This window comes from Chiloscyllium punctatum, chromosome 24 (genome assembly GCF_047496795.1).
Source record: "Chiloscyllium punctatum isolate Juve2018m chromosome 24, sChiPun1.3, whole genome shotgun sequence".
NCBI lineage: Eukaryota > Metazoa > Chordata > Chondrichthyes > Orectolobiformes > Hemiscylliidae > Chiloscyllium > Chiloscyllium punctatum.
In genome coordinates this window covers 85589050-85616268 of record NC_092762.1, presented here as the reverse complement: position 1 = coordinate 85616268, position 27219 = coordinate 85589050, and the positions used below count along the sequence as shown (strand labels likewise).

At 40.8% G+C, this 27219-nt stretch overlaps 1 protein-coding gene across 1 annotated transcript in view; it reads right to left on the bottom strand.

Moving 5' to 3' along the window:
* LOC140494789 (hippocampus abundant transcript 1 protein-like) overlaps positions 1-27219 on the bottom strand; it is a 73937-nt gene that overhangs the window by 11522 nt on the left and 35196 nt on the right. The window contains exons 2-11 of the mRNA XM_072594386.1: positions 21003-21098; positions 19658-19720; positions 18295-18422; positions 17169-17283; positions 14002-14220; positions 12207-12320; positions 11379-11450; positions 11144-11256; positions 4201-4298; positions 1944-2110 (exon numbers count right to left, since the gene is read on the bottom strand). Coding sequence (XP_072450487.1) covers positions 1944-2110; positions 4201-4298; positions 11144-11256; positions 11379-11450; positions 12207-12320; positions 14002-14220; positions 17169-17283; positions 18295-18422; positions 19658-19720; positions 21003-21098 — 1185 coding nt within the window. The remainder of the gene's footprint in view (positions 1-1943; positions 2111-4200; positions 4299-11143; positions 11257-11378; positions 11451-12206; positions 12321-14001; positions 14221-17168; positions 17284-18294; positions 18423-19657; positions 19721-21002; positions 21099-27219) is intronic.

The following is a 27219-nucleotide window of genomic DNA, read 5'->3' as shown; positions in this document are numbered from 1 at the left end:
GGGGGGTGCAAGAGAGAGACAGACACAGACAGATTTACTCTCCCTCTCAGACACACAGTCCTACATACTCACACACTAACACAGACCCTCGCTCATACACAAGCTGTCTCTTGCATGCACGCTCTCACAAGCTTATACCCGATCTCTCTCTCTCACACACACACACTTATACTTTACCAAGCTCTCTCTCATACATACATACATACACCCTCACATGGACTCACACCCCCCATCTCTCCTGCATGCACAAAGTTTATGGAGTGAATCTGTATTTGCAGAATTATACCTTATTTTGCACAAAACAATGCATAACCTACAGTCAATCCATGTAAGATTCTGTAAATCACACTTTAGAAATAGAACCAGTCTGGCTCAAGATTGGGACTCAAGAGACTTTAACCTCACACTTTTGATGCATTAATCAGAGCTGAGATGACATCCTTTGTAGGAAAAACCAGAATTATCTTGAGAATGTGACTTAAAAGGAGATCTGGGGTTTACATATTAATGAACCAAAACTAGAAAACCCATTCTAAAAGATGAAAGACTTAATCTAAGATTGTTTAAAATATTTCAGCTGCATGACACTAATCCTTTGCTATAAATTCTGTGTTTTATGATCCTGCTCCACAACCACCTGATGAAGAAGCAGCGCTCTGAAAGCTAGTACTCCCAAATAAACTTGTTGGACTGTAACTTGGTGTGGTGTAATTTTTAACTTTGTCCAACACTGACTTCTCCAAATTATAGCAACATAGGCATGGAAACACGACAGCAAACTTTGGCAAATCATTCTTTCACACTGTGTTTAGTGTCACTGGTTTAGGAACAAACGGAGGTCAAGTCAGCAAGAGAAATTCCTACACACAAAAACAATACGCTGGAGAAACTCATCAGGTCGAGCAGCATCTGAGGAGGGAAGAGAGTTAATGTTTCATGTCCAGTGACACTTCACTATAACAGGTTCTCTCCACAGATCCTGTCAGAGCTGCCGAGTTTTCCAGCACTTTGTTTTTGTTTCAGATTTCCAGCAATCTCAGTTCTTCATTTTATTTGAGAACTTCCTACCATCAGGTGTATGCTCAAAGTTCCTGCATTCCCTCCCCTAACTTCTACACCTCCTCTTTAAGGCACTTACCAAAATTTGTATCTTGGACCAAACTTTGTCATCTCTTGCACTATCTTCATATGCAGTTGTGCCAATTTTGGTTTGATTATATCCCTGGAATACGTGCTGGGACGTTTTACACCATTAAAGACACTGCATAAACGCAAATTATTGCTTCTGCTTTTCCTCTAATATTTGATAGCCATTTTAATAGGCTGATTTGGGTATTAATTTGATGTCTGAAAGTCATCATGACAGAAGTGGTATCCCACAGATTTCAAATGTTCATGTACTGACACAGCTTTATCATACTCTGGTTACAAACTGGTGTCTAATAATCATACAGAAATGACCATTCAGCTCATCTTTGTCTGTGCCACCTCTTTGAAGACATACCCTATTGGTCTCAAGAGACCTGCTCTTTCCTTACAGTTAAACATGTTTCCTTTACAAGCGTCCAGCAAGTTCCCTTTTAAAAGCTCCTCCCAAATCAATTTGCTACTCTACTTTTAGGAAATGCATTCTAGATCAAAACTGACTGAATAATATAATTTATCCAGTTCTTTTGCTGATGACCTTAAATTTGTGTCCTTTATCTGCCAATCAGACAGTGCAATCAGTTTCTCTTTTTCCAAAATATGGTGCCCAGAATTGAACATTATATTCCCTCTGGGGTCTAACTAGTGCTCTATAATTGTTTAGCATAATTTTCTTGACTTTTGTACTTATTGTCTCTACTCAAAGCCAAGATCTCCCACTTTCTGAAACAGTTTAATTTTCTTTAAAAAAAACTCATTCATCGGTTGTGGGCATTGCTGCCTTAAGCTAACTTTACCTCATCAGTTGGATTTTGCATGTTTCCTTTTGGAACTTTGCCTGGGTTATCAACATCTCCCATTTCATTTAACTCCACATGGAAAAGGTAGAATACAAATCCATATAGTGCCGGACCAAGGCCATTACACAATCCTCTGATTCCAGTTATCATTCCTTGCACAACTCCTGTAAGGGAAGGGAAAGACCATCTCATATACAAATCCTTTTAAGACCATAAGACATAGGCGCAGAAGTAGGCCATTCAGCCAGTGGACTCTGCTCTGCTAAACTCTTCACGTTTCAACTGTTAAGTATTGAATGGATACGACGAATTTACTTGTGCTCAAGCTAAAGTGAATTGCAAACTAAATTGCGAAAAAAAAACGAAAAGTTTTTTTGAATTGCAAGTACTAATCTGTTGTCCCCTCCACTCATACCCTGTGAACCCTGGTTCTGAGGTCTAGTAACCCTACATTACCACAAAGCACAAGTGTGGGAAATTCGTGACAGGATGTTGTCAGTTACAGTTGCTCAAGATTCAACATTTGCCCTGTCCCACTATCATCTACTTTTGTCTTGCACCATCACTGCTTGTTATTTAGTCACTCCTGTCCTACTCCAGATCAGTGCTTCTCTCTAATTCGTACCCATGTCACCTTCAGCCTCTGTTTGCTGAGAACCTATTAAAACATTAATATATTCCAGTCCTGATGAAAAGTCATTAATGTGAAGCATGAAGTCAGTTTTCCTCTTTATAGATGCACACGATTTCTGCATTTTCTGATTACCAGCTTTTGAAGAAGCGTTTTGCTTTTGACAGACTGTATGGCATCACAGCTCATAGACACGATAGTTACCCGATGGTGATTTGAAACCAGTGACCGATTATTTTCTTCTCAATCATCCCTGCAGAAATTCACCAAAGACCCTTACAGAGTGCCATCCAAACCTACAACCTCTACCATCTAGAAGGACAAGAGCAGCAGATACATGGGAACACCACCACCACCTGAAAGTTTCCCTTCAAGCCATGCACCACGTAATTTAAAATACATAGCCACTCCTTTAGTGCTGCTCCATCAAAATCCCAGAGTTACCTTCCTACCAGCATTATGGGTCTACCTACAGAGCATTGACTGCAGCAATTCAAGGTGGCAGCTCACCACTATGGTCTCAAGGGCAACTCAAGATGAGCAATAAACGCTAGCCAAGCCAATGATACACTCACCCCACGAGTGAATAAAAAAAATCCTCCAAGGGCATAGAGATTAACTGTAGTAACTCAGATCACCTTAAGGAGTAAAGCATTCAATCAGACACCCACCTGTTGTTGGGTGTTCATATGCATTTTTGCTTCAAGTAGGGCATCTGATTTGGCATTGCTTATGTTATCCATCATAACATTAGAACTAAGACATGGGCAACAGGACATTGAAAAAACCAACCGATGTTTACTACAGATCACAGATAGATATAAACATTACATTCACAGGCATGTATCTTCGGGTTATTAAGTTATTCAGTTACGAAGAATAGGAGCGTGCCATACTTCAAGGTGACCCCAATTAAGATGGAGTCTTTGAACTGTATACCCTTAGATTGCATAAATAAGGAAGTTGCCATAGTCCTCAAGGATAATAGAGCTGTTCTCTCATTACAGAGCCGTGACAGGTGGCAGTTTAACCTGATAGTCACCATGTCTCAGGTGAGGGGAGAGGTTGAGGAGGAGTGTCCTTCATTGTAACCTCAGTTAGTGTGGAAATTGAATCCATACTGCTATCTCACTCTGCATCACAAACCAGCTAACTGACATCTACACACAATAATAGTGATGATATCATGAACATGTTGCTTAAAGTAATATTGACACATGACTATGAGACATAACGTGCGGCTTTCATTGCCTCAGTAGACCTCTAAACAGAAACCCTGCAGGAAATGGCATTTCACAATCACCTGGGTATTTTCAAGATAGAAACATCATATTCAACCCCTATGCTTAGACGTTCCAACAATGGCTCACATGGTTTAAAAAAAATGGCAATTCTCTCTTTTCAGTTCATTCAGGGGTTATGGGCTTTGCTGGTTCACTTAGCATTTACTGCCCATTCTTAACTGGCTTGAGAAGATGATGGTGAGCTACCTTCTTGAACTGATGCAGTCAATTTGGTGTTGGATACTCTCAGTGCCGTTCGGAAGAGAATCCAGCATGCATTAAAGCATTTTCGCCCCTGCTATACGTTGCACAGTCCAAGGAGGAGAAGGAAATAGCCTACCTTGCTGATCTGGATCAGCATTCCTAGAAACTAGAGCACTGACTGCTGGGAAGGTGATGCTGGACATGGCAGCCACAGCTCCCGCGGCCCACATCATCCTGCAAAATGAACATAAAACATAAACATTCTAGGTAAACATTTCAATAGCAGAGACTAGATCTCCCAAACACGCTCTTTAATTCAATCGCCTAATAGCTCAGACAGCAACATGGAGTACCCTTGAAAATGCAGGTTACACCATGGGAACAAAGAAGCTGATTTCTGAAAGGTGAGCACAGTGCACCTGTGAATACGGCCCCATGAACGATAATGCAGGTATCTATGTCCATTTTACGTACATATGGTTCAAACCATGAGAGACAGTCAGTATAAAAGCAAACTCTAGCAGTCAACTTTAAAAGACAGCAGCATCCGTCAGTTTTGTTACATCATCGCTGACTACAAATGACAACTTCATTTTTTTTTGTTTAAAGCTCATTTCTTTTGAAAGACACTGTTTAAAAATCAAAACATTTATAGATCTTTGAAAGGTTTGTGTTACTGACAGTGCAAATAAAACTATTTTTCCTAAAATCAGCTGCTTTGCACAGAGGAGAACAGATTTAGGTGCTCCTTTGTTGTAGCTACTTCTTGCTCGGCAAGCTATACCTCCTCACTTCAGCAGCTAGGACTGCAGACAGCTGAACCAGCTGTGACTAAAGGTTTCCTCCGGGTGCTCTGGTTTCTTCCCACAATCCAAAAATGTGAATTGGCCACGCTCAATTGCCCGTAGTGTTAGGTGAAGGGGTAAAAGTAGGGGAATGGGTCTGGGTGGATTGTGCTTCGGCGGGTCGGTGCAGACTTGTTGGGCCGAAAGGCCTGTTTCCACACTAAGTAATCTAATCTAATACCTAGTAAGATTTTTAGATTGTCATGGTAAACATTCTTGGGCAGTTTTACTTCATCATGTCCTTTGGCCTCTAAAGAATACAGAGCAGGTGGTTCCAATAAAGCCAACAAGTCAAACATGAAAGGAGATAAAACAGGTTGAGCTGTCTGAGGAAGAAATAGTACACTGCAATTCCAATAGCCTGGAGGCTAGTCAGTCAGCAGGCTGTTGAATGTATGTTTGGTTTTGGTATCCTATCATTTTGGAAGAGGCTGAGTATGAAACACTTTCCCAATAATGGGCCAGGATTGGGGTAGTGGGAAAAATAAAAGGGATGACACAAACAAAAAACCAGCAGCAAATAAACACATTCAATGGTCCACTCAAAGCAACACTAGGTCATTAAGATCATAGGATTTAGGAGCAGAATTAAGTCATTCAGCCTAACGAGTCTGCGCCACCATTCAAATCATGGCTGATATATGTTTCTCAATCCTATTCTGCTGCCTGCTCCCTCTAATGTTAGATCCCCTTACTAATCACAAACCCCTTACAGTCTCAATGACCTGGTTTCCACAGTCTTCTGCAGCAATGAGTTCCACAGAGTCACCGCCCCCAGCTGAAAAAATTCCTCTTCATCTCAGTTCTAAAGGGGCATCCCTTTACTCTGAGGCTGTGCCCTTGCGTCCTAGTCTCTCCTACTACTGGAGACATCTTCTCCACATCCACTCTATCCAGGCCTCAGTGTTCTGTAAGTTTCAATGTGCTCCCCCTCATCCATTAAGGACCCAGAGTCCTCTACTGCTCCACATAATGACAAGCCCTTCATTTCCAAAAGCATTTTTCTAAGTCTTCTCTGGACCTCCTTCAAGGCCAGCATATCCTTCCTTAGATACAGGGCCCAAAAACTGCTCACAATATTCCAAATACAATCAGACAATACCCTTAAACAGCCTCAGCAGTAAATCCCTGCTCTTGTGTTCTAGCTCTGTCGAAATAAAGGCTAACATTGTTGTGGTTCTGTTCGCCGAGCTGGGAATGTGTTGCAAACGTTTCGTCCCCTGTCTAGGTGATATCCTCAGTGCTTGGGAGCTTCCTGTGAAGCGCTTCTGTGATCTTTCCTCCGGCATTTATAGTGGCTTGTCTCTGCCGCTTCCGGTTGTCAGTTCCAGCTGTCCGCTGCAGTGGTCGATATATTGGGTCCAGGTCGATGTGCTTATTGATTGAATCTGTGGATGAGTGCCATGCCTCTAGGAATTCCCTGGCTGTTCTCTGTTTGGCTTGCCCTATAATGGTAGCGTTGTCCCAGGCAAATTCATGTTGCTTGTCATCTGCGTGTGTGGCTACTAAGGATAGCTGGTCGTGTCGTTTTGTGGCTAGTTAGTGTTCATGGATGCGGATCGCTAGCTGTCTTCCTGTTTGTCCTATGTAGTGTCTTGTGCAATCCTTGCACGGGATTTTGTACACTACGTTGGTTTTGCTCATGCTGGGTATCGGGTCCTTTGTCCTGGTGAGTTGTTGTCTGAGAGTGGCTGTTGGTTTGCATGCTGTTATGAGTCCTAGTGGTCGCAGTAGTCTGGCTGTCAGTTCGGAAATGCTCCTGATGTATGGTAGTGTGGCTAGTCCTTTGGGTTGCGGCATGTCCTCGTTCCATTGTCAACCCAAAGGACTAGCCACACTACCATACATCAGGAGCATTTCCGAACTGACAGCCAGACTACTGCGACCACTAGGACTCATAACAGCACACAAACCAACAGCCACTCTCAGACAACAACTCACCAGAACGAAGGACCCGATACCCAGCATGAGCAAAACCAACGTAGTGTACAAAATCCCATGCAAGGACTGCACAAAACACTACATAGGACAAACAGGAAGACAGCTAACGATCCGCATCCATAAACACTAACTAGCCACAAAACGACACGACCAGCTATCCTTAGTAGCCACACACGCAGATGACAAGCAACATGAATTTGACTGGGACAACGCTACCATTAGAGGGCAAGCCAAACAGAGAACAGCCAGGGAATTCCTAGAGGCATGGCACTCATCCACAGATTCGATCAACAAACACATTGACCTGGACCCAATAAACTGGCCACTGCAGCGGACAGCTGGAACTGACAAGCGGAAGCAGCAAAGACAAACCACTATAAATGCCGGAGGAAAGATCTCAGAAGCGCTTCACAGGAGGGTCCCAAGCACTGAGGATGTCACCTAGACAGGGGACGAAACATTTGCAAGACAAATTCCCAGCTCGGCGAACAGAACCACAACAACGAGCACCCGAGCTACAAATCTTCTCCCAAACTTTGAATGCTAACATTGCATTTGCCTTCTTGACTGCCAACTGACATAAAATAATTGCTAAGAAACTTAATTAAGGAATCCAGGAAAAACCTCTTTACCCAAAGTACAGCGAGAATATGACAACCACATTTGGTCAGCTGTTGGAAGTAAGAATTAGTGGAGGCTGACAGATCCTGGGATCTGGAATCCTGCTGAATGTCAGAGCAGGGATGAGGTAGTGTGGAGTGAGTGTTACTCTGTTTAATAAGTTGGTGAAATATATTTGAAATTATTGCACTAACACTGGCTGTTTGCAATGGGCAAAAGTTTAATTATCTACCCCCCCCCGAAAAGAAAACGCTGCATGCAGTTGCACAAAAGACACCCAGAGAAAAGCAGTGAGAATCGGTTGTGCAGCTATTTATTCTCATTTTCCTTACACTTGCAGCCTGTTCCTGGCTGTCAGTCTGAACACAGCATTGCAATATAGTGGCTATTATTTAACATTGTTTGTGATTCATTGGTGCCAATATCAACTGAGGAAATGATGAATGGTTTACCAGAAAGCTATATCCCCAGCATGCTTGAATCTGGTTTATTCAGGAGGTGCTGGAGTCAGAAGGAGACAGTGAAGCAAAAACAGCCCAGAGTATTTTAGCATTTCTTCCGGTAAACGCGTTTTGTGCCTCTGAAGGGTTACCTCTTGTTTGACAGTGATTTTTTAATATTTGTGGTACTGCTTACCTCAAAATGCTGCTCACCCTATTGTATCTCTCTGAAGAGACCACAATGCACAGGCATGGAGTCTGAGCATGCTGTTCAACAGCAAGCACAAAGCCTCAGTTGATTAGTTTCTCTCGCTCACACAAACACTAACAGGAGTCACAGGATATCATTCAGGAACAGAAATCAGGTTCAACAAAAATTCACCAAAATCCAGTGTAATTTTCCCTTGGAAGATCAGCAAACTGATAAGCAGATATTAAAACAAAACTCTTCCCAGTCTGCATGGCTCATTCTTTGGGCCTGTGCTCAACATCAGAAACTCACTCTTTCTAGGGATATACCTGTAATAAATGTTTTTCTTACTAATTTTACATATGCAGAGGGTGAACATTCAGCACACTGTACACATGCCAGCTTTTTCATAAAAATTATCCAACTAGGTCCAATCAATTGCTTTTTCCTCTTAACCCTAAACATTTTCCAGTTAGGCCACACAATCCTGACAGTAACAATTTGCTGCATAGAAGTGAAACTTTTAACAGCCCTGTACTACCAGTGGAAATCCTTTTCCTTAAATACACTGTCAAGACCTTACATAATTTTAAATTGCCTCTACTATATGACGTGGGCAACTAACAAAAAAAAAACCCAAGAGTCTTCTATAGCACATAAACCGAAGGTTAGTAAGAGATACCAGAAAGGAAACATAACACTGAGGTACGAAATAAATACCTAGCATCTCTTTTCACCAATAAGGATGTTGCATGTCATGAAAACAGAAGAGTTCATTCAGACATTTGAAGGGTTAAAATTGTTAAGTAGGTTGTGTTTGATAGATGCTACACTTAAGAGTTATAACATTTCAGGACAAATTAGGTTCATTCAAGAATATGGCCATGCAATTCACAAAAGGTTGGTTTCAGAAGTTAGCCTCCCCGATATATTAATGACTTGGACACTGATGTGCAGAATAAAGAAAGTTCAAAATCTGCAGATAATACAAAACTGCAGTATGAAATGTAAGGATAATGTAGAACTCAACGGACAGACAGGTGGAATGGGCAGGCAAGAGATACATTCAGTGCAAATATGTGTGGCATGATTAATTTCAGTAGGAAGAATGCAGAGACACAATACCAAATAAAATGGTACAATTCTAAAGTGGATGCAGGAGCAGAATACAATCTCTCAGCCACCTTCAACAGCAAGAGTGTGTTTAATGAAATGAACAAAATAGAGGCAAAGTGTTCAAAAGCAAGGAAGTTATGTCGAAATTGTACGAAACACTGGTTTGGCCTTGACTATTTGCATCTGCTCTGGGCTCACCTTAGAAAGATGCAAAGGTATCAAAAGAGGGTGCACAAATGATTCAGGAATGCAGTTCCAGGTATGAAGAACTTGAATTGCAACCACTCTCCTTGGAGAAAAGGTGGTTGAAAAGATATTCCGTAGAAGTATTACAAATCATGAGGGGTCCGCCTGATTGAATATGGAAAAACTGTTCTTGTTGCTGAAAGGATCAAGAAACAAACAGTATAGACTTATCTTTCCAGTTAGTTAGGATCTGGAATGAACTTTAAAATATTCACTCATGGGATATGGACATCGCTGGCTGGCCAGCATTTAGTGCTCATCCGTATTTCCCCCTGAGAAGGTGGGGACGAGCTGCCGCCTCGAGCTGCTGCAGTCCATGTGCTGTATGTTGACAAACAATTTCCTTGGAGAGAATTTCAGGATTCCAACCCAGTGACAGTGAAGGAACAGTGATATATTTCCAAGGTAGGTTAGTGAGCGGCTCAGAGGGGTGCTTGCAGGGGGCGGTGTTCTCAATTAGATGCTGCCCTTGTCCTTCTAGATCGAAGTGGCCATAAATTTGGAAAGTGCTGTCTGAGGATCTTTGGCAATGGGTGGCCTGAGGGCATGGCTGAGGCACATTCACATTAAAAGATAGAACTGGATCTGAAAGGGGAAGTAGTATCGGCACGGCTATGGGGAGAAGGCGTGAAAAGAGTTTCCTGATGATTCACTCTGAGTCAGAACCAACATGATGGACTAAATGGTGACCTTTTGTGCTGCAACCATTCAAGAATTCCACCGAATGTTCTTTAACCCTCTCCAAGGTGAAAATTCCAGTCTCAAAATAATCTCTGGTATTATTCTTGCAAACAATATTTAGAATGCTACAATTTGGTCAATTGCATCGGCTCATTAGTTCAACCCACCAAACATTCCTGCCCCCCCCAAATCAGACTACCCACACTATCCTGAAAAATTCTCTGCACTCCCTAACGGATATCATAACCGATAAAAGTTGCTCTGGTTATCAAAGAAATTCTCAAATATTAAAGCTACAACCAACACATCGTTCATTAAAACTGCAAACTTGTAAATAGGACAATGACAACTGTATGGAACAGTGTAGAGCTAGGGGATATGTTTTCAGATTAGGGGTCACTAGATTAGATTAGATTAGATTACTTACAGTGTGGAAACAGGCCCTTCGGCCCAATAAGTCCACACCGACCCTTTGAAGAGCAACCCACCCATTCCCCTACATTTACCCCTTCACCTAACACTACGGGCAATTTAGCATGGCCAATTCACCCAGCCTGCACATTTTTGGACTATAGGAAGAAACCGGAGCACCCGAAGGAAACCCACGCAGACATGGGGAGAATGTGCAAACTCCACACAGACAGTTGCCTGAGGCGGGAATTGAACCCGGGTCTCCGGCACTGCGAGGTAGCAGTTCTAACCACTGAGCCACCGTGCCGCCTAATTAGGGCAAAAGGTAAGACTATTCCTTACTCAGGGAATGTCGATCATTGGAGTTCCCTGAGGTCTATGGATGCTTAGCTGTTATGTGAGGCTGAGATTGATGTATTTTGTATTATAAGGGAATCATGGGATTTATAATCATCCAGGAAGGTGGGTGATTAAGTTCAAGATGATTCAACATAGTTTTGAATGATGGAGGAGAATTAAGGGCCCCAATAAACTTCACATTTGCTTATTTCTTATGCTTGTTTGATTATTCAAAGGAAACATACATACCAGGGCTGAGACCCAAAGCCATACCAAGCTAGCTGGAGAATCTGGAAGCCAAGACCCAGGAGTATAGTATTCTTATGCCCTATGGACCGCATCAGAATACCAAGGACTACAGTCTGTGAAACAAATACAAGTGAAATTAATATTTGATCAGCAAAAGCAAAATTTAAAAATATGTTGGACTCTCTATATGCATACTGTGCTTAAAGTGTTCCTCCTTTAGTCAGAAAGCACTCACTTGTGCTAAAATGGAAAGGATTCCCACAACTGCAATAAAGGCAGCTACAGTCTCTGAAGAAAATCCAATTACCTAGAGAAAACAAAAGCACCCGACAAATAAGAAAACAGATGAAAAATGTCCACGTTTACAGGTCAAAAACAAGCCGGTCCAACAAGAGGTTATGCTCGACATGCCTCCTCTCACCTTTCCCCATCTAACACCACTAACATTTATTGTTGATTCTCATGCACAATAGGGAACTTCTTCACCAACACATGAATGCTATCTCCCACATGCAAGCATCGCATTTAATCACATCCTTTATGGAATAGTAGAAAAGATGCGATCAGGAATCAAACTAGGAAGGGAACGCAATGTTCAACCATCACAGAGCGAACCAAGATGAAAGAAGCAAGTAATGTTGTGATGCGGAATTCATAACAATTATAATGATTGTTAAATCGAGAGTTACAAGGTTTTTGAGCTCAGGCACTCCAGCCAATTTGAAGGTGGTGAAGTTTCTACACTGGGGACTCAAAATTAAAACCTAGGAATTTTAAACATAGCATTTAAACCCGAGTCAACAAGGCCAAATGCCACACCCTTGCTGCACCAACCAGTGATCAGCTAACTCAGCACACCACAGGAATTAAACTCAAGTTACACACTCAGCTATCAACAAAGTGCTGATAGCATGCCTCAAGATGAAAGAATACAATATTCTTACAGACCACCCAGGGGATAGTGAGCAAGACATGTGGGAATTAAACAAACAAGAAACTATTAGCATTCATTCCAGAGGTAATGGTTGGTTTTAATTTTTTATTAAAAACTGGGCCACTTTACCTGTCTGAGATAAAGAAAGAAGCTGGAATACTGGCCTGCTTCAGGCAGGTACGAGAGAAACACTGTGATACAGATCAGCAGAACTGTTGAATCCTGACCCACTTTCTTCAAAGACTGAAACAAAACAGGATTTTAAAAAGTTACGAAAAGGCAAACCGAGTTTGGTTGATTCAACGAGCATCCTATGCACAACTGCTGAATATTTTAAAAATGCAGAAACAAAAGGATTGCATATCTCAATTTCACTGAAAGAATATCAGCATCCAAACATTACTTTCTTTTTAAAAATCATGGGGTGTGGGCATTGGTGGCTGTGTTAGCAAATGTTTCCCAAAAGCACATGAAGATGGGCAAGTGATTAGTTGGTTTCTTGAACCGCCACAATCCATTTGATGTACACACAAGTAGAGTGCTGTTAGATTTCAGGATTTTGATGTAGCCACACTGAAGGAATGACAATGTATTGCCAAATCAGGATAAGGAGTGGCTCAGGTGGGGAATATGCAGGTGGTGTCGTCCCCATCTGTTATCCTTCTAGATAGTAGCAGCAATGAGTTTAGGATAGAGCCTTGGTGTATCTTGTAGATGGTATACACTGCTGTTACTAAGCGTTGATGGTGAAGGGAGTGAAAGTTTGTGGATGCTGCATCAATCAAGTGGGTTGCTCTGTCCTGAATAGTGTCAAGATTTGAATGTTTTTTGGAGCTGCACTCAACTAGACAAGTGGGGAATATTCCATCATGTGTCTCTCTTGTACTTTGCGGATGGTGAACACCTTGTGGAATCAGGTGCTGAGATACTTGCTTCAGGATTTTCAGTCTCTGATCTGTTCTTGTAGCCACAATATTTATATGGAGAGTCACAGTGAGTTTCTGGTCAATGGTAACCCCCATGATGTTGATAGTGGGGATTGCACACCATTACATAGAAATGAAAATGCCAATGAAAGTCAAGATTCTCTCCAGTTTGAGACAGTTATTCCCTAGCACTAGTGGACGTCAATGTTACTTACCATTTGCTAGCCCAAGTCTGGATATTATCCAGGTCTTGCTACATTTAAACAGACTGCTCCAGTTTTTGAGGAGTCATCAATTTTACAAATGTTAAGTACCAACAGTGAATATCCCTACTTCTGACCTTATGATGGAGCAAAGGTCATTGGTGAAGCAGTTGAAAAGGGTTGCATCTAGGACACTACCCCGAGGAACCTCTGCAGAAATGCCCTAGAGCCAAGATGCCTGACCTTTAATAACCACAGCCTTCCTCATTTATGCCAAGTTATAAATCCATGCAGTAGTTATCATTGTTGACAACCTTAGAGACCAAAATTTCTCTAAGTATTTTACTGAAACTGGCTGATTGTGTTCTAATTCCTGAAAACATGTTTAAGAGTAAAACCAAGGCCTTTGAAGGTAGGTAAAGACACAGGATGGAAGAGTTCTGGAAAAAAAATTCCACATTCATGTAGTACCAGAGGAGGTTACAGCACCACAAATGAATGAATATGTGGATGTTATGAATTAATGCAATGAAGGCAGACAGCTAGTAGTAGAACAGATCAGCACAATTCAGTATGGGACAGAATGCCAACAATGCAAGTCTGGAACTATAATTTAAGTAGTCTATTAAAAGTAGTATAAAGATACTGATATTTGTTATTGATTATAGTTTTCACTAAGTTTATATGTTTGTAAAGTTAAAAAAAATTTGCTAATAAATATATTTACAAACAAAAAAAGTAGCATAAAGAACACAATATAGGAAGACAATTTGCTGAATTGATTCAGTTCCTTACTGCAAAAGGGTCTGCTTGTTCCCATGAAATTGGTGCACCCCAGGAAGCAGGCCTCATCTTCTCTGGTAAAGACTCTGGCACAGCCACAAGTATGAAACAGATATCCAGCAAGGCAATGGCAGTGGCCAGAACTACCACAAGGTTGTCTCCATATGCCCTGGCCAAGTATGCTCCAATGGCTGGACTGGTCACAAGACTAGCAGCAAACGTTGCAGACACCTTGATTGACAGGACAGAGAGTAGATTACTTTACATTAGAGGACATTTTCTTTAAGTTGACTTTTTGCAGTAAAGTTTCAGCACGTTCATACTTTCCACTTAACGCATCAGCACCAATTTCAAATTGGGTCAAGGTCAAATACAGGCCCAGATACTCCATAAAACTGCCTCTGCACTGTCCAAACACTGCTAGGATAGTACAAAATAAAGTTCCATTTCTATTGCTCAAGAAACATGCCCCAATCACATTTGTCGAGAAGCACTCCTGACTGCACTTGTCTATTCACAATTATCAATTTGACCTTTTACCACCAGAAACGGGAAATGGGGGATAAAAGTTCTCATCAGCCCAGCAGTAGTTTGAACTGGGAACCAAGAGCAAAAGATCAGTGTGTAATAAAATTATGTAGTGCCACCCATTCTGCAAAATTGCCTTACTGAGAAGCTGACATACGTCAATGTTGATTTAACATTTCAGATGCATTTTTTCCAATGTTCAGTAGCTGCCTTATTCTTTCCAAATAAAAACACCATTGCTAGACACAGGTATACTATTTCATTTCTCGACGTATTCAACATTTCAGCACAAACAAAACTAACATCAATAGGAAACCAGAGAAAGGAACAACAAAGTACAACAGAAATCCAATTAACTCCACCCCAAAGCTACTTATCTACGAGGAAGCATGCAATGAGGGAAAGCCATTTTCTCTACAAAGTGGGTCGGAAGAGCGTGCACACAGGACACCTTCCACTACCTTAAATGCAGCTGCATCAGCCGAGACTCAAGATCGGAAGTTGTTTGCCCAATTAATGAAGAGGAAACTAAGATTCAGTATACTGCAAGGAAAAAAGTGAGGAAGCAAGGACAGAGTGAATTGTCACTAGCTGCTCAAAAAAAGGGAGAAAGTGTAAGCTTCCGTGCTACTTCCTAGGATATGAATACTATTAAGCTACTTTCCCACAGCGTAGAGTCAGAGTCATGCAGCATGGAAACCGACCCTTCGGTTCAACTCATCCATACAGTCCAGATTTCCTAAAATAAACTAATAATCCCATTTGCCTCTGTTTGGCCCATATCCTGATAACCTTTCCTGTTTATGCACCTGTCAAAATGTTTTTTAAATGTTGTAACTGTACCTGCATCTACGACTGCCTGTGGCAGTTCACTCCATATATGAACTATGTAAAAATTGCCCCTCAGGTCCTTTTTAAATCTTTCCCCTCTCTCCTCTAAGTTTGGACTCCCATACCCTTGGACAAAGACTTTGGCTATTTGCCTTATCTGTGCCTTTCATGACTTTATAAACCTCCAAAGGTCACCTCTCAGCCTCCTATACTCCAGGGAAAAATATCCCAGCCTATCCCTGTAGTTCAAACCCTCCAGCCTTGGTAATAACATTCTTAGAAATCTTTTCTGCACTTTCAGTTTAACAACATCCTTTCTATAGCAGGGCTACAGAATTGTACACAGTACTCTAAAAGTGGCCTCACTTTGTACAACGTCTTGTACAACTGCAACATGACATACCAATTTATATGCTGTCCGATGAATGCAAGAGTGCCAAATGCCTTCTTCACCACCCTATGTACTGGGGATGCCACTTTCAAGGAACTATGTACCAACATCTCAAATGTTTCACACAATGACTGATGTCTCTCAGTATCAATCCTGTCAAGCTTCTTCAAAATCTTGCACATTTCACAGAGATCAAACTTATTTTTATGAACTCAAGAACCCAATTTACTCAGTCTTTCATCAACAGACTCTATCCCAGAAACCAATCCAATAAACTTCTTTGCACGACCTACAATGCAAACCTGACCTTTCTTAAATGGAGACCAAAAACGGGCAGTATTCCAGGTGCTACCTCACCAAAGCTCTATGTTATTGTAACAAGACTTCTTAATCTTTTACTCCAATTCATGTTTGCTTCCTGTGCCTGAATGATAACTTTTAGCAGTGTCATTAGTACACCCAAGGTTCTCTGAAGATCAACATTTACGACTTTCATATCTCATTAGATCAGTAACAAATATAGTTAATTTTATAAATGCTTGATCATTTTGAATGTCTCATGTTCTTCACTGTTGACGAGGTGAACTGTTTCACAAGCAGCAGACAGCAGTAATCATTTTGCATCCAAGGGTTGATGGATGAATGCTGGCCAGGACACTGGGGAGATTCCTGCTCCGTAATGTAATGGAATCATTAAGTCCTACTCAGGAGGAGGTGGGGGGGGGCTGGAGATAGGAAATTGAGTCTTACCATCTCACCTGAAGGTTACAATATCAGAAACTGAAATATTCCTGCAATACCGCTTTGGATGGTTGACATCAATTATGAACTCAAGGCCTGTTATGGGACTTCAGTTTTGAGGAGCAGTCACATTGGGCCCGTTCCTGTTTCAAAACCCATATGAAATTTTCAAAAGGCAAGGTTTCAATAGATGGAGAAAAAGTATTCCATTCAGTGAGTCAATCAAGAGCTTGAGAGCCATCAATTAAAATTAATAGAATTTTTAAAAAAAGTGGATGGGAGGTGTTGATAAATATTGCCACTCTGTTGGAATTAGGAATGACTTACCTGAAAGTGATGGAAGTTGATTCCACAAACAATTTTGAAGGAGAGAATTGGCAGTTAGTGGATGAATATCTTACAGGATGGCAGATAATGGGAGGAAACACAATATTTGTTCAAACGAGAACAAAACAGCATAACCATGAGATGTCAAATGCGCTCTTTCAAACTGCAGATTTCTAAGAGTTCATGAACCTACACCTCATGACTTAATGGCAGCAGGTAGAATGACCGCCCTCGAACACTCGCTTATGGCGTGCAAGTGAAACCCCAGTAATAATCAGCCATGGACGTTTGGTGATTTAAACTCTGGAAAAGTACCCAGAAAGGACAAAGAGATTTTCTGTCTCGCTACATTGAGACTTACGAGTCCATAAGCTGTGCTCCTCTCATGCTCCTGAGTTATATCTGCTACGTAGGCGAAGATCACTGAAAATGTGACTGCAAATACTCCAGACATAGAAATCACTGCAAAATACCACCTGAAGGGCAAAACACAAACAGAAACAACTAATTTTCAGATGTTTTGTATTCAAGGTTCCAAAGAGTAAGAAAAGTTGGCTCGCTGGAAGTGAAGGGTGTTCATATCAAAAAGATAGGCTGCAAATGTACTGTTGCAAACAACACCATATGTGGAATAACAAACTCAAAATGCATTAGAGCTAATCTGAGGCAGGTATTACTCCTAATCCCTGCCATGGAACCCTCCTGAGAACATGTGCCCTTTTTTTTGGAGTGGGAGGTTGGGACAGGCATAGTAGTGGTGGGGCAGAGTTGTGTTTGGTGATAAAGCCCCTCCAATTAGCCAGAAAGCCTTCCACTACTTACTACTTGTGCTTGTGTCATGTGCATCTGCCGGTGTTGGACAAGGTCGAAAAATCACATGACACTAGGTTATAATCCAACCTGCTTATTTGAAAACACAAGCTTTTGGAGCCTCGCTCCTTCTTCAGGTGTTAGGTGAGAGAGGGAGAATGTAGACACTGAATTTCAGTCAAAAAAAAAATCAAAGGTCATCCAACTGATGTAAATGTATGTCAGGAGACAGTAATTTTATCTGATTCAATTTGTCAATTCTCTTCACAATTTTGAAAATTTTGATGAGATCGACTCAACGCCTTCTCTAAAGCAATCCAATACTATTAGTTTTCCTTGTAAATTAAACTCTTATTGTCCACAATGATCTTGTCTTAAGTGGCTAGCCAAAGTTCAAGTTCTGATGGCAGCCAAAGTCAGAAACTTGCTACAGTAAAATCAGAAGCATATGCATGTTTCTCACTACAATTTGATGCATGAGCTTAGTTTTCATCCTCAACAATTCAAAGTGTAGGATAAATAATTATTAAGAAGCAAAACTTGTTTATTTTTATTTTTTAATCAAATGAAACCTAATCACTAAATTCACTGTCACATTATGGCTTACAAACATGCTCAAGTGTCTCAGATACTAGCTTGTTTTGACTCTAAGATATTTAATACATCAAAACACTCACCAGGGGCTTATTCTCATGAGAGGAATTGGGGCACAGGTGAAGAACACAGTTAGCAGGAGAAAGGATTTCCTGCCCCAAACATCTGACAACGCTCCAATCAGAGGAGCGCTGAGAAATGATAATATTCCCTGCAGATGAAAACAAGTTAATCAGAAGCAACAAAAACATGGCTTGATCTAACATACCATAATTTTATCAGAGAAGGTCTTTCTAAATTGCCAATAGAAAACAGAATCAACGCTGGAAATTTGCAATTTAAAAAACTAAACACATTAGCCCTTCTGGTAACTGAATGGAGCAAAACCAGTAAACCCTTCACCATTCAAGGCACTGACACAACTTTCACTTTTAGCCTGCCCTGCTGTACATGTCCCAAGAGTCATAAGTCAGTAAATCTTTTCCCAGTCTATGTCAGGGAAATTTAAATGTTTGTAATTACATAAATACTAAAAGTGCCTGAGGGCAGTGACTGCACCTCAGTTCATTAAGTTTGTCCATGTAGTCAAGCAGTTTCCTGAATAACATTATGTAAACAATATGCTTTTTCTGAAAGGGTCATTGGTGGGAAATCCTTCTTGCAGGTTGTCACCACTGCGTTTAATTGAAAGTTTTGAGCTACCACATTGATTGCTCCACTTCCTTACTGAATAAATATCTTATTATAACTTGGTCAGGATATGGGTGGTGCTGCAAGGTCAGCATTTCTTACCACTGCTCCTTGAGATGATGTTGATGATAGGCTGTTGTTGAGTGGAGGGACCGGGGGGGCTCAGGAGAAGGCTTCACAATGCAGTGCATTGCATTGAATGACAGCATGGAGACTAAGAAAGCGAAATGTCACTCGCCCTCAAATCGATTGATACAAAATAGCCAGGTGACTTGTATGACAACGCGGCGGCTGGGGGGGGGGGGGGGGGGGGGGGGGGGGGGGTCAGGAGATGCAGTTGGAAATGGTCAACTGTTCCACATGTATATCAAATCAAATACGTTCAGCACATTACAAGTGGTTACTCCACCTAGCTGGAGTGTAGTAATTTGTACTTTTACAGGCCAAAACAAACCACTGAAATGGCAGAATGTAAGACAAACAACTTGAAAAAAAGCAGACTTAAATAATAAAATCCCGTTTTCTTCCACATAGTGAAAGAACTCAGAAGATTGCACAATTTGGTTTATCTTTCATTTCCCAGTTTCTCTTTGCTACTTTCAAGAGTCTTGGAATCTCCCACATAAGCCAATAAAAACTACTGCTACCGTTGTTTTCAAATCAGCAACAAGGCAGGCTTAGAATTGACCATTTAAGTTAACTAGAACTGCAACGTATTTTAATCCCAGGACAAGTTCAGCAATTGTATTTTCTTACCTTCACCCCATGAATAAGTCCGTTCATTAGAAAGGTGTGCTGAGGAAATGTCTGATGCAAAACCTAAGGGAAATATACATGTTATCCCATGAATTTATAATGCAGGTGTACAGAAGGATAATTCTTTGTTAAGCCACTTTTATATCAAGCTAACAACATACAAAGTCCTGCAACCAGATTCCATAAAAGTAAAGTATCCTTGGTGGATGGACTAATGCCATCAGCTTGCGTTGGTGTTACTACTAATTGCACACCACTCTTATTGGAAGCAGAAGCAGCACTTGTGTAATTTGCTCGTAACAGAAGAGAATAATACACCAGCTCCTATTATCGAGATTTTATCCTACAACTTGAATACACCGATTCTGGGGGTGCAGCACAAATCAAGGCAAAATGTCTACTTTAAATTAAAACCTCAAGCACTCACTTCCTCTAAAATTTTCCTGTATCTACCTTTCTTCAAAACCTTCAAAGTGATAACTTGAAAGTACTTTGCCAAAATAAAATCCAGAGGTCTATCTCAACAGCTTGTCTCCTGGTCCTGAACAATATTCACAATGCACTTTCCAGCAGAGATCACTGAAGTGTGAGCAGGAGTGGAAGTATGTTGAGTTACAGGCATTATTGCTCTGCCAGAATACAATGAGCCAGGCTCATTGTATTGAGGAATTTAAAATACTTGACATCCAAATATGTGCAAATGCACTGGGACAATGCAGCCACATATTGGCAGTGGCACCGATTACCTGTCAGTGATCATCCTATGAGAATCTGGTCAGTGAACGCTAGCTGGCTACTTGTGCATGTTAGTAGTCACATCATGTCACAGCAATCAGTGACATTATTTCTCCAGGAAAGTGAAGAGCTAACCAATTCAGCTGAGAAACCAACAATGCAACTTGCCCAATGGGCAGGTCTTAGTGTTACTGGCAAGGCCAACATTTAATTTCCACCCCCAATTACCCTTGAACCAAATTACTCATTGGGCATTTCAGACAGCAATTAAGAGTCAACAACATTATTGAGCAGAGTTGTATGCCAGCTAGAAAAGGTAGGGACAGATTTCTTCCCTAACAAAGTACACATGGATATAATAATTTATTATAATTTCACAGTTGCCATACTGAGATATCACTTATTTATATTCCGGAACTCTTAGCTGAATTTAAAGTCTACCAGCTGTCCCAGGGGCATTTGAACACATGCTCCCAGAATATTGTTTTATCTTCCTCAACTCAATGACTATTCCAGTGACATTACCACTGGATTATGTCATATCAAGACATTGATTTATGTATCAAACACCCATTTTAAATACATCAGTCTGCACATGTGTTGTACTCACAGTTAGCATAGGAGTCGTCAGCAATCCCCAAGCGAAGAACTCTAAAAAGATGACAATCACGGCATGATAAACACTTGGTTCACCTATCCCTTGAGGCTGAAAACAGAAGAGAAACCAATCAATCCAAAGGAACACCACAATTTTCATGGATTGAAACCTCAGCTTTGTTCATAAATTGCTTGGAATCAAGGGCCTCTCAGTGACAGATTATAACACCAAACCCAGTGCAGGAGGAGGAGGAGGAGGCGTATGATGACATTGATGAAAGGCCCTTATACTGGGCTTGATGAATCTGAACACTTTCATGTAAAGTTCTCATTATCCTAGGTTTGCTAATCAAGGTTCAGTGATACCATGCTATTACAAGTGGAGCAAACAAGAATGTTATAGACAGAGACATCAATTGGCATACTCTAACCAACCAAGCTAACTGGTTGGATGCGAATTACCTGGTTAAATTACTGAAAACATAAAATAGTCCTGGTGTCACCTTCTGATAAAAACAAGGAGCAGGCAAGTTGCTGAAAGAAATCAAAGAGAAGGCAGAAAATTTATGCTCAGTCTGTTTGCTATCTTCCGTAAATGTATAAATTGCGCTGATGAATTGGACAATAGTTGCAGTATCATGCTTATTAAAGGCAAAGATGAAGGGGAGAACGACAGATCACCAAGTCCAATATCAGCTGTGCTGTGAGCAAACTCTTAGAATCCATCATTCAAGGGAAAACTAGAACATAATGTATGGGTTATTCAGTATTTGCAAACCTGCTCAGTCACAAGCAGGTTACACTTAAACTAGGAGAATCGGAGGAAAAGGCAATTGCAAAAAACAAGCTCGTACTACTTAAGTCTTTTTTGAAGAGTGCTTTAGATAGGGTATCTCAAAGAGCTTGTTCAAAGAATACAGACACATGGCATAAGTAGTAATGTAGTCATATGATATGAACTGGTTAACAAACAGGAATTTAACACTTTAGGTAAACTGCAGCTGTCTGGATTGGACCAGGATTGCATGTTGTGCACCCAGTTTTGTTCTCAGCTTAGAGACAATTTGACCTTGTGAATTAGAAACTGAATTTCAGGGGCTATGTTTGGTGTAAGGCAAGAAGAATCAGGGAGACAATTTGAGATGGGACGAGAAACTAGTCAGGATTCTCTCTACAGAAAATCAGTGAAAGGTGGAGATGATGACGACAGGCACCAGGTGTTTCCCTCAAAGAGGATATAAGTAAATTTATTAATTAAAAAAGGCAACTGCATTTTATTAACAATACAACAGTTCAACAAAACACTGATTTGGTCACAGTGGATTTTTTGAAATTTTGAATGCCCATGGTAGGAATGCAAATTTCTCTAGGAAGAGACATTGAAGTTCAGGAGCATCTCAAGATACTTGCTAGTTAAAGCAGCATCCAAGGAACAGGAGAATCGACATTTCGGGCATCAGCCCTTCTTCAGGAATGAGGAAAGTGTGTCCAGCTCTTCTGCCTCATCTTCCGCCTGGGAACCCTCCAACCACAAGGGATGAACTTGGATTTCTCGTTTCCTCATTTCCCCTCCCCCCACCTTGTCTCAGTTAAATTCCTCGAACTCAGCACCGCCTTCCTAACCTGCAATCATCTTCCTGACCTCTCCGCCCCCACCCCACTCCAGCCTATCACCCTCACCTTGACCTCCCTCCAACTATCGCATTCCCAACGCCCCTCCCCCAAGTCCCTCCTCCCTACCTTTCATCTTAGCCTGCTGGACACACTTTCCTCATTCCTGAAGAAGGGCTGATGCCCGAAATGTCGATTCTCCTGTTCCTTGGATGCTGCCTAACCTGCTACGCTTTTCCAAAAACACATTTTCAGCTCTGATACTCCAGCATCTGCAGTCCTCACTTTCTCCTCATACTTGCTAGTTAAACCAACACATAGAAACCAAAAAAATTTAATGGAGTTTATTTTGAAACTATGAATGAATATGGCCTGGCCATTTCTTCAAATTACAAGTCAGTAATGAATGGTTATCAAGTTAAAAATGTCAATAATGTCCACCATCCACTCTTCAATACAACTCTGGCAAAGCACTTTCATTCTCAGCAGTCCTCTGCAACAGTTGTCAAGGAAAAGACCTTAAGGAATATTTGAAGCAGAGCAAGTAGGAAAAGGTAGGACAGCAAGATTACTTTTGAATTATTCTAAAAAAAAGCATAGATTCAATGGGTCGAATGCCTCCTTTGTCTTGTAAACCTGTATAGTTACAGTTTTTAAAATCATACAGCACAGAAACAGATCCTTTGGTCCAACGAGCCCATGCCAACAACAATCCCCAAACTAACCTAGTCCCACCTGCCCGCTCCTGGCCCATATTCCTCCAAATCTTTACTATTCATGGACTTATCCAGGTCTCTTAAATGGTGCAACTGTGCCCACAGCCACTTCCTCAGGAAGTTCTTGGTTTTTGACACAATCTCCTCCTACAAAAAGCTATTTGTGTCTCCCTGCTTTTCCAGTGTATTGGTTGCTTACTGTATTTTGCCAATGTTTCTGACACCACCTAAAACGATACTCTCTCATATGCAAAAATGGTTCATACTTAAGACAGGTTTTTCATAAAACTGTTTATTTTTAGATGCCATTTGCATACATGCACTCCATTCCAGCATGAACAAAGTCTGTTTGAAGTACAAAAAAGTGCTAAGGTGAACAACTTAATAAAAGAATTCTCTGGTCCCTTCAGAACATAACTACTCCTAACCAACTGATGGCTTCCTGAGCACTGATGGCCCCCTGGCCCCTGGTAGTATATAGAATCTGAGCTGGACTGAATCATCAGTATAACAGCATTATCTGGAGGAGAATCTGGCTTGCATGTTATGGAGTATTCCAGATTAAAGATGACGGAACAGATGGGTTTAAGATTTTCAAAGCAATTGAGAGATTCCTCTGGTAGGAGATTCAAGGACAAGTGCACAGAATGTTAAAAATAAACACACATCATTCAGAGACAATGTCAGGAAGAACTCCTTCACAGAAAGGAAGTGGAAACCTGGAATTCTCAACTCAAAAGGAAAAATCAGAAGAAACTGGAAAATCAACAGAAAGTTTCAAAATAGTAATTACCTTTTTATTACATAAGAACAAGTAGTCAGAAATTCATTCCAACTCACTCCCTATTGGCATTGGAGGTTTACCTATGGCAGATGGATACCAAAATATGTTCCATTCTGTTTCTGATGCTTACTGTGTATTGTCTTGTTCCCATTTTGCAAATCTCAACATTACAACACTACTCACACAAAAACATCTCACATGTGAAACAGCTCACACAAGAAAGATTTTTCATACAACTGATCGAGAAGAAGGCACCTTGTTAAGGACAACTAGGGGAGGGCAATAAAGCTGATCCAGTCAGCAGCACCCACATCCTGTGAATGAATAAACAAACAGGGTGGGTTAGGTTAAGAAACAGATCAGGGAACCAGGTTTCAGGGGCTGAATTATTCTTTTAAAAAAAAGCATAGATACAATGGGTTGAATGCGTCCTTTGTCTTGTAAACCTGTATAGTTACAGTTTTTAAAATCATACAGCACAGAAACAGATCCTTTGGTCCAAAGAGCCCATGCCAACAACCATGTCTGTTCTAAGCACCTGTTATTGAACTTTCGAAAACATGGACAATGATTATTGTTTTTCTTACAAGTTAAATTAACTTCTCACTTTTCACAGATGGTAAACTTTTTCATGCTTCTCTTTAAATTGAGCTTACATCAACAGCTTTTTCTAAGGACTCTTGCTGTTCTCAATTGGACATTAATAATACATCATCACTAGATGTTTACAACCAGTTTCAGCTCAACAACACAAACTTGTGTAATTCCATTGTTACACCTTGTATCAACTCAAATTACCAGGGCCTGATAATTTATATCTCAGAATACTAAAGGAAATGGCCCCAGGAAATATTGAATGCATTGGTGGCTTTCTGCCAAATTCTTCAAATTGCAGTGTGGCTCCTATAGATTAAAAGGAGCAAATCTAGCCCTACTTTTAAAAAGTTAAGGACAGAAAACAGAATTACAGATTAGTTATCATCATCAATGGGGAATATAGTAGAGTTTATTATAAACGCTGATAACATTTGGAAAGCATAAACGGGATTGAACAAAGTTAGTATGGGTTTATGAAAGGCAAATCATGCTTAATAAATTTACTGGCGTTTTTGAAGATAAAACTAGTAGAACAGAGAAGGGAGAACCAGTTGACGTGGTATATTTGGATTTTCAGAGCGCATCTCAAACTCCCTCAAGAGTTTAGCGGCAAACATGGGACAGGAGAAAAATATTGCTAAAGACTGAGAATTGGTTGACAGACAGGAACCACAGTGGTAATGGACAGACCATTTTCCAAGACGCGAGCACTGACAAGTGGAATGTGTAAATATTCATGATCCAAATGAGCGATCTGGACCAGGGAACCAAATGCAACATATCTGAATTTACTGATGATACAAAACTGGACATGACTGAAAGCTGTGAACAGGCTGCAAGGTGATTTAGGAGAACGTGAGGACTGCAGATGCTGGAGATCAGAATAGAGAGGGTGTTGCTGGAAAAGCACAGCAGGTCAGGCATCATCCAAGGTGCAGGAGAATCGACGTTTTGGGCATAATTCTTGAAGAAGGGCTTATGCTCAAAGTGTTGATTCTCCTGCTCCTCAGATGCTGCCTGACTTGCTGTGCTTTTCTAGCACCACATTCTCAACAAGGATGAGAGGAGGTCTTTCTGAAATGCATAGTTTTACAAGGGCCAGATTAACTCAGTGCAGAAGAATAGAACCCCCTGTGTAAGGAAAGGCCATTCGAGTCCAACACATCCACACTCACCCATTCAGGCCCATACCCCTACCCTATCCTACATTCTCCATGGCTAACCCATCTAGCATACACATCCCTGGACACAATGAGTAATTTAGCATGGCTAATTCACCCAACTTGCACATCTTTGGTCTGTGGGACTTTTCTTCATCAAAAGAGTAATGAATTGTAGTGAATTTGCAGAACTCTTGAAGACAGAAGGCTATGGAAGCCAAGTCTCCAAATACATTCAAGGGATGTGTAAAGTTTTAGATTTTAAAGCCACAAGTTATGGGGAGTAGACAGGACCATGACAATGATATTACGAGTCAGGAGTGATCATACTAAATAGTAAAACAGCCTAAAAAGGGTCAAATGACCTATAGTTTCTATACAGATGGAGTTGACGGAGGTTCCATCCTCAAAGTGTCACACTGCTTCATTTTTGGTGTCTCAAGCCTGCTGTTAACCACAAATTCCATAGTTGCATTAAAACAAAGTGAACTCCCCAATGCCATTCACGAGTGTTAAGTGTACTCCATGTTAGTACTGGCTGTTTGACTAAGTATTGACCCAAGTAGATTCAGGCTTATTTTCAGTAGGGAACACATTTAGTATTAAAAAAAACTATTGAGAACGTTTGCCAAAAAAAGCTTTGTCAATACAATAAATTCAATCTCTTGCTGCTAAACAGGGTGCAGACAATGAATTCAAATATGTCTGCTATAATGGCACACGCACTTAGCAGCTGACTTGATCACAACAAAGTTATTCTCTGTTCATTAGTTTGAATCAGTGTGGCTGTACATAATTCACACGGGACTAAGTTCATTGCAAATTAACCCATGCAGACTTGGTAAGATTTGAGTTTTCCTCAGTGCAATAGCTTCGTCAGTTTTCAACTTGGATGCAGTGATACTGAAAGACTAAATCTATTCAAAAGCTACTTCAATATCTGGAACAATTTCAGACATGCAACCAGATCGACACAACAGAGCCTAGCAAACCCTGCAAAACAAATGTATCATAAACAGGTTATTGCAAAATAAAACCAAAAACCTCCCTCTTTCAACAAATGGTACAAAATTGCACCAGAATACTGCACCAAACTAAAAATGTTAATACTTATTTAATTCCATGCCTCCAGATTCCATCTCTCAAAGACCAACAGTCACCACCCAAACTCCAGTGGCTGCCTGTTCCTGTGCACACATCATTTAGGATCCTATCTCAATTTTCTAAGCACCTCAGTCTTATCTAAATACTTTCTCTAAACATTTGCATGTAACAACTGAAACCATAGACAATTATCCTGGTTCCTCATTAGACTTCACTTCCCAACCTCGAGGTTGGGTGTGCAGATTCTGGAAATATTCC